This window comes from Pleuronectes platessa, chromosome 7 (genome assembly GCF_947347685.1).
Source record: "Pleuronectes platessa chromosome 7, fPlePla1.1, whole genome shotgun sequence".
Lineage (NCBI taxonomy): Eukaryota > Metazoa > Chordata > Actinopteri > Pleuronectiformes > Pleuronectidae > Pleuronectes > Pleuronectes platessa.
The window spans coordinates 10,201,745-10,213,954 of record NC_070632.1 but is presented as its reverse complement, the minus strand read 5'-3'; the positions used below and the strand labels follow the sequence as shown (position 1 = coordinate 10,213,954).

At 43.4% G+C, this 12,210-nt stretch overlaps 1 protein-coding gene across 4 annotated transcripts in view; it reads left to right on the top strand.

Annotated features, from left to right (window-relative positions):
- wwox (WW domain containing oxidoreductase) overlaps positions 1-12,210 on the top strand; it is a 125,726-nt gene that overhangs the window by 35,568 nt on the left and 77,948 nt on the right. For all 4 annotated transcript variants that reach the window (XM_053427054.1, XM_053427055.1, XM_053427052.1 and 1 more), the window contains 3 exons: positions 1,579-1,667; positions 6,887-7,072; positions 10,113-10,377. In XM_053427054.1, coding sequence (XP_053283029.1) covers positions 1,579-1,667; positions 6,887-7,072; positions 10,113-10,377 — 540 coding nt within the window. The remainder of the gene's footprint in view (positions 1-1,578; positions 1,668-6,886; positions 7,073-10,112; positions 10,378-12,210) is intronic.

Here is a 12,210-nt window from a genome sequence, read left to right as displayed (position 1 = left end):
TAAAAGTGGCCATAGGAGTGTAAATGCAAATTGCGTGTACATGTCGTTAAATTAGACAGTTGTCTCCTCTCACCTGTGATTACTGCTGTGTGCAGATCATATAAGCAGGTACCCTATAATCATATCTGTAATAGCCATAATCAGCCCTTTAATGCTTTGTAATAGCATCCATATAATGGTATAGAGTAGCATCAAGAGAATAATTCAGGCATAGATAATGGTGTGATGGCACGGTTTTACCCTTGAGTCACAACACTGAATTTGTTGTGTGTGTATTGGCGTGCGTGTGCCTGTGTATGCATGTATAAATACACCCCGGGGCAGTTAAGGTGTCTGTAAAATGCCTGAAGAATCACATTTCCATCAGAAGGTGCTCTTAACCCTTTCTTGTTTTCTTTGTGCTCACTGCTCCATGGAGCGTCCTTGCTGTGGGTGTCATGTACACTTAGCTGCGTGAAGACAGACACGCAGAGGAAAGACATTCCCATATGACGCCCCCAGACTGGAGAGCAGATCAGTGGGAAAGGCTGACAGGGGAGCTGCAGCAGCAGCCGTGGCGGAGGTGGCGGAGGTGGCGGATGGAGAGCAGAACGTTGAACGCTCTTCCGGGGTGTAATGTGAGCTGACAGTGTTCCTCTGGGATGGCGAGCAGGACGGAGGGGAGATGTAGCATCAGGAATACCTGCAGCTCCTGCAGCCTGAGCCCAGCGGGGGGTCCTGGGAGAAATATCTCATTCCGTTTCCCTTTTCCAGCATGAGTGATGAGTCTAATGGAGCGTTAGTCTGATCCGAACACGCTCCACCATGATTCCCAGTGCACACACTTGTGCTAACACACACCAAGGCCCCATGTGAGCGTGTGTGTTGAAGTGAGATTGAACCTGGATTGTCGGGTTAGGGGGCCTTGTTCTGGTAAAGATGTATAGAAAGGCGAGATGAGGATACAGGAAATACAGACAGGAAGGCAGGGAGATAGTGCAAGTTGACACGCTCCAACACAGAATTTTTTTTTTTTAAAGTTGTTATCAAACAGATATGCTCCTTCAGGCCTCCGCCCTGCTGGAGACTGGTACAGTAGGATGGAGGGAATGATGAATATTTAGCCTGTCTTCCTCCCTGTGTAAATGCAGCTATGCATTAACTTCTTAAGTCATTTATCTTTCTCCACTCTTCTCCCATCCTCACCCTGTCTCCCAACATATGGTCTAAGAGGAGCCACACACACGCACACAAACACGTGCTGAGAACACGCTGTCAAAATCCATGGAGTTCTGTAGGAGTCTTACAGGACTGTGATCATGTGTCAGCACTCTTCTCAACTCACCTCTACCAGAGTATAGAAGTACTCAACTAAATGTGCGTTAATATGGCCCAAAATCACAATGTTGCCACAAATGTCCGTGGGAGACCTTACACTGCATTTTAAAAGAGTCGTTAGAGACATTATTCCTTCTTTTACCATTTAACCTGTGCTTTGCTCAAGGGGATGACTTAATTATGGCAAAGTCCTGAATAATGGTCCCTTTTAATTTGCTGTTTTGTCTAACAATCATACTTCTGTGTATTCTGTCTCAACAGCACAGAGCACGAGTGGAAGCCATGATGTGCGACCTGGCCTCTCTCCGCAGTGTCCGCGAGTTTGCTGAGTCGTTCAAGGCCAAGAAGCTGTGAGTATAAACCATAGAATGAATTTTCTTAGCTGGGTTTAACGTCCTTCCTAATATTTTTTGAGATGCTTGATATTTTTGGCACAAGTTTTGGTAGCATCAGTGAGAGGAGTTACAGCTTCTATATTCCTGGTGGAATGGGCAACATTTGTAAAAGGTTTCCCCAATAATGCTGTATTTGAGGGGGGGTAAAAGTTAATTTTGGTTGACCTTCGATTTTAAAACATTGCAGAAAATCTGAGCAGTGCTCATTGCCAAGATGCACTGGAGATTGAAATTGACGCTCTCCAGTGTTGCAGTTGTGTGGGTTGGACTGGTTCCTGGTGTCCTTTTGTATTTTTTTAAACTAAAACACCATCAAAAGAAAGGTGAGTCTCCACTGTGAGGAGACAGGGCAGAGCTGATCTTGGAATGGTTTTTGAATTAAATGTATGGCAGCGTGCCCACCTAACAAATCAGGACAAACTTTAAGTAGCCATCAGTCCCATTATTGCACGGCAGGATTTTTTTCAGTTTACCTCCATCTAAGAAAGAAACGACAATAAGGTAAATAAAAAATTAATGGGCAGGGTCTTTCATTCGAGCTGATCACTGTATCATGATAACTTCCTGTATACCGTATTTAATGGACACCCTGACGCAACTGTTACTGATGGACACCATATGGAGAAGGCCCCAGGAGCCCGTGTGTGTATTTGTGTCGATTTGCTTGACATTGATTAACAGACTGCCAGACTTTATGGCACTTATTTTGTGGTGGTCAGCTTTTACAGCATGTGTCTTGTGGCCGATCGCACAGTTGCTATTTTGGGGTCATGTATTCTGTCATCCATACTGTTCATCTATGTGTGTGTTTATGTGTGTGTCCGTGTGTTTGTGCATACGTGCATGTTTGTGTGTGTGTACGTGGTGTCAGGGGAGCCCCTTGGGGAGAGGCAGGGCAGTCATCGCCTGTAGCAGCCCTGGGGCAGGGTATGGCCATCCAGGACACGTGTCTTGGGTCAGAGCCAAACCTCATGGTGGCTTCCCTCACCCCCCCCCCCCCCCCCCCCCCCCCCCCGTCCTACAGTTCCCTCCCATATCTTACATGATTCTCTCCCATCCAATGAAGTACTGTACGTCCACCTCTCTTTAACCCTGCTGGCCCCAAAATGACTCTCCTGGTTTTCTCTTCTGCATTCCATTTTTGTTTCCCCTTTGTTTATCTACCTCTGTTTCTCCCTCTCTGGTGTTGTCTCAGTCTTTCTCTGTCTGTGTCGCTCTCTCTCTCTCCACCTCAGTATTTTGGCAAGGTTGTATTTCTTCATTAGCTCTGCTGTTAGGGGGGAGTGGGGGAGTCCCAGGGGACGTCAGAGTACATTAATTCTCATCAGAAGGCGAACAGAGCAGAGTGGAGGCTGGGAGCTCTGAGCTGTGAATGGCACTGGGCAGCTGTCTGAGTCTACCACCACTCTATTACTGCTCGTATGTCTTCAGGCATAACACACCCAGGAGTGCGCACACGACACGCACATATATGTGCATACATGCATGGAAACACACAGACAATTCTGTGTACAGAAGCGCACACACATAGTTTTGTAAACACAAAGACAAACAGACACCCGCAGTCATACACACACGCACAATAATGCTCCTGCAGTGTGTCATTGACAGGTGAAATGTAATCAGAATTCCTTTTTGTCCGTTCTCTCGTTTCTTACTCCCCTGCTTTTAAGTGCTTTAGTCAGTGGCTTTCACGCTGCTCTGTGTTCCATTGACCCCAATTCTGCTTTAATTGCCTGTCCTTTGAAATGAAATTACCTGGATATTGATATTGTTGAATGCAGTGCAATTTCATTGGGATGTAATTGATGGAGGACAGTGCTGACAGAGTGCTCTTAATACAATTTCTACTGAACGGTTAGTAATTAACACGTGCAGTTTATTTTCAAGCTGCATTTATCATGTTCTCATTTCAAGCATATTGTGTGTAACGGATGGACTGCACAGGCCAGACAGCATCAGTCTACTGTTTCTTCCGTTTGTTGTTCTGGTGATGCTGTAACACTGTCGAAGTGTTGTGTGTCTTTGCACACTTTGTTTGCATATTGACCGGGATGAGTGTTGTACACATATCTACTGTATCCGTGTGTTGTCTGTGCCAGTTTTCCTGTTGCCAATATAGTGCGGTGTTAATGACCAGGAGTCCGAGCCCAGCTCACACAGGCAATATCTTCTGCTGGCCCACATTATCATAGAGGTCAGGGGTCATACCCAGGGGGGTTATTTAAAGTAAATATATAAACTGATGTCTCCCAGTTTGGTAGTTAACACCCTCGTTTGACCAGCGCTGAGATTGCACAGTGCACACAGTGTTGTGTGAGGTCTTAATGTGGAGAGTGGGACTGTGGTACGCAGCAATAGGCCTATTAAAGACATTCATTAGACCTGTGCTTATGAGAGAGGGACTAACTGGTGGGCAGTTGAATTAACAGGCCTTTTACATTACAAGCAGACTCACCAGAGGCCCATCGGAGCTGCGTGGGGGAAATCGCTCTGCCGGCCAGAGGAAAGTTGGTTATTAGAGTTTTTCATCGCAAATATGTGAAATACTTACTTAGTGACATACTTTATTTTCTTTAGCCTGTTGCCAGTGTCTGTGGATGTGACTCAGGGGTTAGAGCGGTCGTAATCTAACCAGAGGGTTGGCAGTTTGATCCAAGTCTTCCCTCGTCTGCATGCCAAAGGGTCATTGGGCAAGATACTGAACCTCAAATTGCCTCTTCTCATAGAGAAAGTGCTACACATATATGCACTGTATGAGTGGGTGAATGTAAAGCTGTACTTTAAAGTGCTTTGAGTGGTCATCAGAACTAGAAAAAGCGCTTTATAAATACAGACAATTTATCATTTAACAAAGGAAGCAATGCACATTTAAATGCTGCAAACTGTTATCGATATATGGACAAGCATATTTAATGACATTTTCTTTGACAACATGACACAAAAACATAGAAAAAAAAGCCAGGGCGTATTTCGATGAAATAAAACAACAGCATTGTTCATCATTGTTACTTTAAGTCTTAACACAAGCATCCGAGGTGGAAGGCACAGCTTTTTTTTTTCCTGGCCATGAAACTCAGTTAGGCTGAGCGAGATGATGAAGAAACGGCTGCCATATATCAAAAATATTTATGAAGAGTGTCCATCATCCTGTATGTAATTCTTTCTATATGTAATATTGAAGTTGAGTCAACCAGGTTTTAAGTTGAGGCGCAGTGTCTCACTTCCAAAGGTTTAAAATGAGCTGTTTTTGCAATAACCCTCCCCTACATTATAATGCTTTGCACAGAGTTACAGAAATATAATTACAGGTTTAAAACAACACACCAAAGTTAAAGTTTCTATCTTGTGTTAGAACGATTCTAGCAGTGAAAGGCATCAGTATTTAAGCTGAGAGCATTTTTAGAGCTTTTCTACATAAAATTATTAGGCCCAAGCAAGAGATTTTTTTTACATGTTAATAAAAAAGGAATAAACCTAATATTTAAAACTTTATATATTTAGGTATCAAACTACTAATGTTTGCCAACCTCTACAAAATACTTTGTGCAGATGAAGTTGTGAAATTGCTCTTCTGAATCAATTTTAGTAACAAGGACATTCATTTTCTTTTAGCTTATTAACACAGTGTGGTAATCAGTGTGAAGAGATTGGGCCAAAAACGTAATCTGTTCAGAAAGAGTCGCTCCTCTAACAGGATTTGATGAACCAGAGGAGTTGACGTTATTCTCCATATTGGAACTTTATTCTTAAAATGCAAAACAAATAGCTCCTTTCGATTTAATTTGACTCAGTCTTGAAATGCAAAAGGAAAAAACAATCTTCCCTTCCCTCCTCATTCTTTCATGCTCTGCGTAGACATCACAGGAGCTCTGGTGTTTTGCTCTTATATCTTATCTAATTGAATTTGACTCCAGGTCACAAAGGTCATTTACTTGTGTTTTTCTACGGAGCCTTTAAATCAAGTTTCCTTACCTAGTTGTATTTTGGGTGAAAATAAAATATCTTGCTGCTGGTGTGTGCTCTGTTGAAAAATGTGCTCAGGTCAGCATTCTTTAAGTTGACTTGTAAGTAGGTATGTGCTCTTTAATGAACCTTGTGTGTTTGGAGGCCTGAAGGTGATCGTACAGTACACTCCTATGTAATAGCATGGGATGGCTCATTATAGCAAGGCATAACAATTCACACATTAATTTTCCAGCATCCAGTTTTTAATTAATCCAGTAGGCAGTCTTAAACACAGGGTACACAAATTGCCTTCGGCCTCATAATTAATTCTAATGGAAGAAATTAAAAATTGGTGGGGTGTGTTTGGATTGTTCGGCTGTGTTACTGTGGTTTCGAGTCGCTGGAGCGACGCTGTCACCGACAAGGATCTCTCACTGCCCTGACCAATCAGGCAATCTCCATTCACTGGCACGCGTGCAGGGAGAGTTACTCGCTCGCTCGCCCACACGAAAACCTGCAAGAATGGAAATATGATGTGTGTCTGTGTTACTGTGTGTGTGTGCTTCACAGGGTCCGGAGTGAAGGCAGTAGCTTTTTATATCATGGCTCGTGTGTGTGTGTGTGTGTGTGTGTGTGTGTGTGTGTGTGTGTGTGTGTGTGTGTGTGTGTGTGTGTGTGTGTGTGTCTGTGTGTGTGTGTGTGTGTGTGTGTGTGTGTGTGTGTGTTTCCTTTTGATCTGGTCTTTTCCGCTCAGCCTTTCTGAGTCGATCTGTTGGTGGGTTTTGGTACTCAGTAGTTACACAGAGCCTGTATCAACACCCATTACTTCCACCAGCCTCGTGTGTTGAAACGGTTTGAGATTGCTTTTCAATGTGTTGTTGCTCTTGGAGTGCAGCCAGCTGTATTCAGTATCTACAGTACCTGTCGAGCCATGGGGAGTTGCACTGAAAACCTCTGTATCATATCAGCGTTACTGATGCTCTGTCTCTGTAGACCTCTAAAGTCCACCACACTCGGAAATAAGACACCCTGTGTGCTTCCTCTGCTTTGGCTTCTCACTATTACATCCTCTTTTTTTGTGTTTCTTCTCCCCGTTGCCTCTCCTCCACTTCTCTTCCGCCTTATGTGGTATGAAAACCCTCTTTTATTTGCAGCCGAGTCTTCTCTGTTGTCACTTGTAATCCATAAACAAACACGTTTTATTTTCTGCCCTCCTCCCACCACAGGCCCTTGCACATCCTGGTGTGTAATGCAGGAGTGTGCACTCAACCCTGGAGCCTGACGGAGGATGGCCTGGAGTCCACCTTCCAGATCTGCCACCTGGGCCACTTCCTTCTTGTCCAGTGCCTACAGGACGTGCTGCGCAGCTCAGCGCCCTCCCGCGTTGTTGTCGTGTCTTCAGAGTCTCACAGGTAAAGACAAGGAGATCGGCAGGTTGACTTGTCTGGTATCAGTTAGAGTCTGACTGATATAACGATATGAACAGGCTCTTGTATGAATGTATCTACGGGGTCTTAACAGAAGCAGATGACGAAATAAGGCTTTTCTTTCGATAGGATTGAAATATTTGTAACTTTTAATTAATAACCATCACCTGTGCATTGCTTTGGAACAAATGCTCACTCTCATTATAAATGCTTGATGGAATAAATTTATTTTTCTTTTCCAGTCAAGCACAGTGTTTAAATACATACATAGTTATAAAATAGCCTCAAGAAGAACATGATACACATGTTAATGCATTCATGAGTTTGGACAATGGGTAAGAAGGAGAAAGCACTAAATGTATTGGAATGTAATCTTATCAGTTACAGAACTTGTAATATGTGACTGATTGTTGACTGTTGACGTCATTTCCAATATTAGTGATCTTACTATAAAATTCGTATATAGGTAGAAATCACTTAAACTAGTTAAGCCTCCAGTCAACTGGACCATCAACATTGTTTAATTTTTTTAAAGTTGATCCACAGCACCACACTATTGTGGCATCTGTAATGTTATATTATACACTGAATATAGTGTGTGTTTGTGTGAGTATAACAGGTACATTTTGATGACACCCTGCTCTAATGCATAATGGGAACATAAATGCTCCATACAAAGTACCGTAATGCAAATCATTCCCCCCTGAGAAAACGTGTTGCACAGTTGCCATTCACAGTTAAGTCATATTAAAGTCACACTGATGGAGTTTAAGCGGTAATATCCTGAAACTACCCCGTCCAATCGAACTACTCTTCAACTCCAGTCACGCTGTTGAAGCCACTACATTGGCTGGTTCTCCCCACAAACTGATAGATCAGACTTAATGTGTATTGTCAAACATGACAGCCTCACTCACTGAAAACTCATTTCACTCCGCACGCTGTCACTATAAATTAAACGTATCATCAACATGATGGATGGACTTATCAGCTAAAATTTACTTTGATCAAGTATCTGCTCCTTTCTCCGTGACCCTCTGACTCAGCCCCTTTCTCCCCTCTTTCCTCTCTTCTTTCCATCTCTCGTTTCCGCAAGTCTATCTTTTCGTTGGGAAACTCTCCCCCATTGACTCCGGGTCTACCTGTCATGCAGTAGACAGGCATGATGTCTTGCAGTGATCTGTGAGCCCAGGCCCTGAGCCATGTGTTTCAGAGTCAGTATGTGTGTGCATGCGACATTGATCCTGGCTTCGTTCAGTCAGACAGCCAAGCAGAGTGATTGATTGGAGCTCTGCAGAGGACCTGAGACAAGGAGAACATACGCAGAGTTATTCTAGCAGATCAAAACGCAACACTGTTACAGGGGCCCTCATATGAGTTATGTTACACAGACTGCCATGCATGAGAGGACAGGAGCAGCAAAGGGGATGGTTTGACACCCAGATCCACTTGGGGTCACATAGCTATTACATGCTGTAAGAAAGGCAAGTGGAAGAGGGAGACGGAAAAGCTTATTGAAAGAAATCATGTCATGAAGTGAGTATTGGCAGAATTTGATTGATGCCAGACTTGCCTACACAGTAAGAACAGTGAGTTCACATGAAGTTTTGACGGCGTAAAAACTGTCAGGCTGCTGTTCGATTGGGCAAAATGTGCAGCATTGATACATAATGCAAGGCCAGGAATGGTCAGGTCTTCTCTTCACGCTTTGGCCCTGCACATCCCTCTCTCCTCTTCCACCTCCCCGACATATTGCACTCACCTTTCCCTCTCTCCTCTGCAAGCAGCGGTGGCTTTAACCGCTTCAAAGAGGGCTTAGGCAGGACCAGAGAGAGTCGGTTACACACTGACACAGACTAGAGGCGGCGGAAGAAGCAGCGGAAATAGACAATATCTCACATTACATCTTTCAGTCTGTCCACCTCATTCCAGACCTATATTACATCTTTTGAAGTCGCTCCCATTTGTGTTTGCGTTATTTTCAGTTTCCGCTGATTTCTCGTTTATTCACTTATATCCTCCCCTCACAAGCGTGTGTGACCCCTGACCTGGCGGCTTATTGTATTCCCTAAGCTCCTTGTCCGCTGGTAAAGTATTGACCAATAAGGGACAGAGGTGGCAGAGATGGACACACGGGTAATGGCCAGACACTTTATCAGTTTCCACCATAGAGGCTTATTGTGGAATTGGCCCAATGCAGGTTGACTTTGGCCTGGTGCTGCATCAGATCTGGTGCAAACAAGGTGAAATATTATCTTTAATGAAATAACCTGTGATAGATCTGAGCTGCAACCTCTTATATGTACTTTTAGGTACAAGTGAGATCATTATTTTGCCCAAAGTCTTAATATTTTATTATGCAAATGTACCTGGTTCACCAGACAGGATAATTTATGGATTGTAATATCACCGTAAAACCTCATTCAACTTTAACTTCGCTCTAACGTGAGCAACTTCGAAAAAAGCAACAACCCACATATCATTTTCTACTTGCCGAAGTAGTTATGAAGTTGCAGCACATGAAATGAAAAGCCTGCAGATGTTGTAATTTAGCCAAGCAAGGATGTTGCGGAAGGCGACAGTAAACAAGAGGCAGCGAGCTTGTAAAATAACAACAAGGAAAGCAGGTGACATTTTGATTGGTTGTTTTCTAATGACTGGATTAATATGTAGGATGTGTTCCGCCAGTTTGGAGCCTTTCGTCTTCCCTCCTCACACACAGACACACACACACACACACACAATACACAATACACAGGTTTTGTGTATTGCAATGATATTGTGTGACTGCATAATAACACAACGAGTAGTGTAATGTTTAAGGGGCCTTGTCAAACATCTGGAGTTTAACAGCTCTGTCGCAGGCAATTAAAGAACATCATGTCATGTGTTTGATTTGTATGCAGCCACCAACACACATCTGCTGGGAGAAAGCAAACGCATGCACGAATGCACACATACACACACACAAGTACACACACGCACACACATTGTCTTACTACTTTTGATGTGGATTATGTTTCAGGTTCACGGACCTTTTAGACACGTGTGGTAAGGTGGACCTCTCGATGCTGTCCCCCCCGAAGAAGGAGTACTGGTCCATGCTGGCGTACAATCGGGCCAAGCTCTGTAACGTTCTGTTCAGCCATGAGCTCAACCGCCGCCTCTCGCCTCATGGCGTCACCTCCAACGCATTGCATCCTGGGAACCTGATGTACACCTCAATCCACCAGAGCTGGTGGCTGATGACTTTTCTCTTCACGCTGGCCAGACCTTTCACCAAGTCCATGGTAAGTGATGAAACAATATGAGAAAGGGTTATATAACTTTGTGGCTGCACAACCTGCAGCCTGACCTGACCGAGGAACATGTTATACTGCCCATACCAGTAGATGTTTACCACCAGAGTGGATTGGTAACTTTTCATGTCACCAGAGCTCTGTAGCTGATTACATTCTTCTGCAGGTCAGTGAATTCACCACACTATATTACGATCGTCTTTTTTCTGACTCTGTCTCCCTTACTCTGCCTATATGTTTGTCTTGGCACGCTCCAGGGAGAGCGGAGCGGAAAAAGGATGGAGAGAGGTTGATCTGCTGAGTGCTGAGGGCTCAGGGAGAGAGTCTGGGTTTCACAGATAGAGAGATATTCTGTGGTTTGTTTTCCTCTTCCTCCTGTCACTGTTTATTTAACTCTGAGAGCACATTCCTCCTATCCTTTCACCAGGGTAGGGGATATTCCAGATCCTGTGTACTGCGACTATTAGGTTACTGTAAATGCACTGCACAAACTCCGGGCTCTTATCCTGCGCAGTCATGTATTCTGGAGCACTGAGGTAATGAGCCCTCCGTCAAATATGTCTTTACCATATTCCCCATTCTCATAAGGAGAACGTATTACCTGATATTTTCTGATGAATTATCTTAAATTCAGAGTCAGATTGGCAGGCTGACCCCACTGTGTTTTTCAAGGACCTGTCTGAGAGCACATATACAGTGGAGATATTATGTCCTGAAGTTGAGATTGAAGACCAGGTGCTGCACTGCAGGGACTTGTGGCTTTTATCAGCTTACAAGTTTAATTTTGATGCAGCAAATCAAGATACTCACATGATGGCTGTGGCTCATGTTGATGAACTGACCGTCAGATCCACAGGGTCTCCTTTGGCAAACTGATTCCAGGTCAGGGTCTTGGGACATGGGTTGTGAATGTTTTTGCATTACCTCCATTTTCTATTTCAAGTACTTTAGCATACTAGCACTTTTTTATTTTCCATTTCCGGTATTAAGTGTTTTCAGTGTTTTTAGTGTCTTGTTGTCAGAGTCAACATATACAAGTGAAACCCAACCAAGAGGAGACACTCTGAGCCAATTTCAGTTTAATCAATCCATAAGGCAACAACTGGGGAACAGGAACAACTTGTCACATATGTCTACTGACTTGAAAAAAAATGGTGGATTCAAATGAAATTGCTTCGTCCTAATTTGTTTTAGTGCATCTTGATGCAAATACAAGAAAACTGCAATGGCTCTCGGTAGAGCCCACACCTCTGCCATGGCCCAACAGTGTCTTTAAATTCAGAGGTAAAACAAGGTGGAGATGTGAAATTGGTTTAAGTTTACAACAACAACAAAAAAAAAATTGGCCCCATCACTCAAGTTGTTTTTGAAGGGATTGTGTCTTCATGTGTGTCCTCTACCCTTTAGGCTTCACATAGCCTCTTAATATATGCCATAGTCTGACTGTTACATCTTTCCATTAGCTGCTCCTCATCGCTTATCAATTAAGAAATTGTGATATGTTGAAAGGCAGCGTGGTGGAGTTTAAATGAACCGTTATTCTGATCCATCATGTTTGACAGACACAAAGCCTCAGGCCGTCATTTGTCTCTCTTCCTCCTGACATCGGATGAGAGATTTGAGGAACCGCTCCTCAGCACCTTTCACAAAATGCCAAGCTGAACATTTCCTCAATTTGACTAACTCTGTCACAAAACACTTTTTCTTTCCTCTTTATGTTCTTTTAACATATTTTCTCACTCCATCACTTGCTGTCTTGTTCCCATCCTCAAATCAGTTTTTTGTAAATTTCAGTTTGATTCAAAATTTGTTAAACTTACTTTC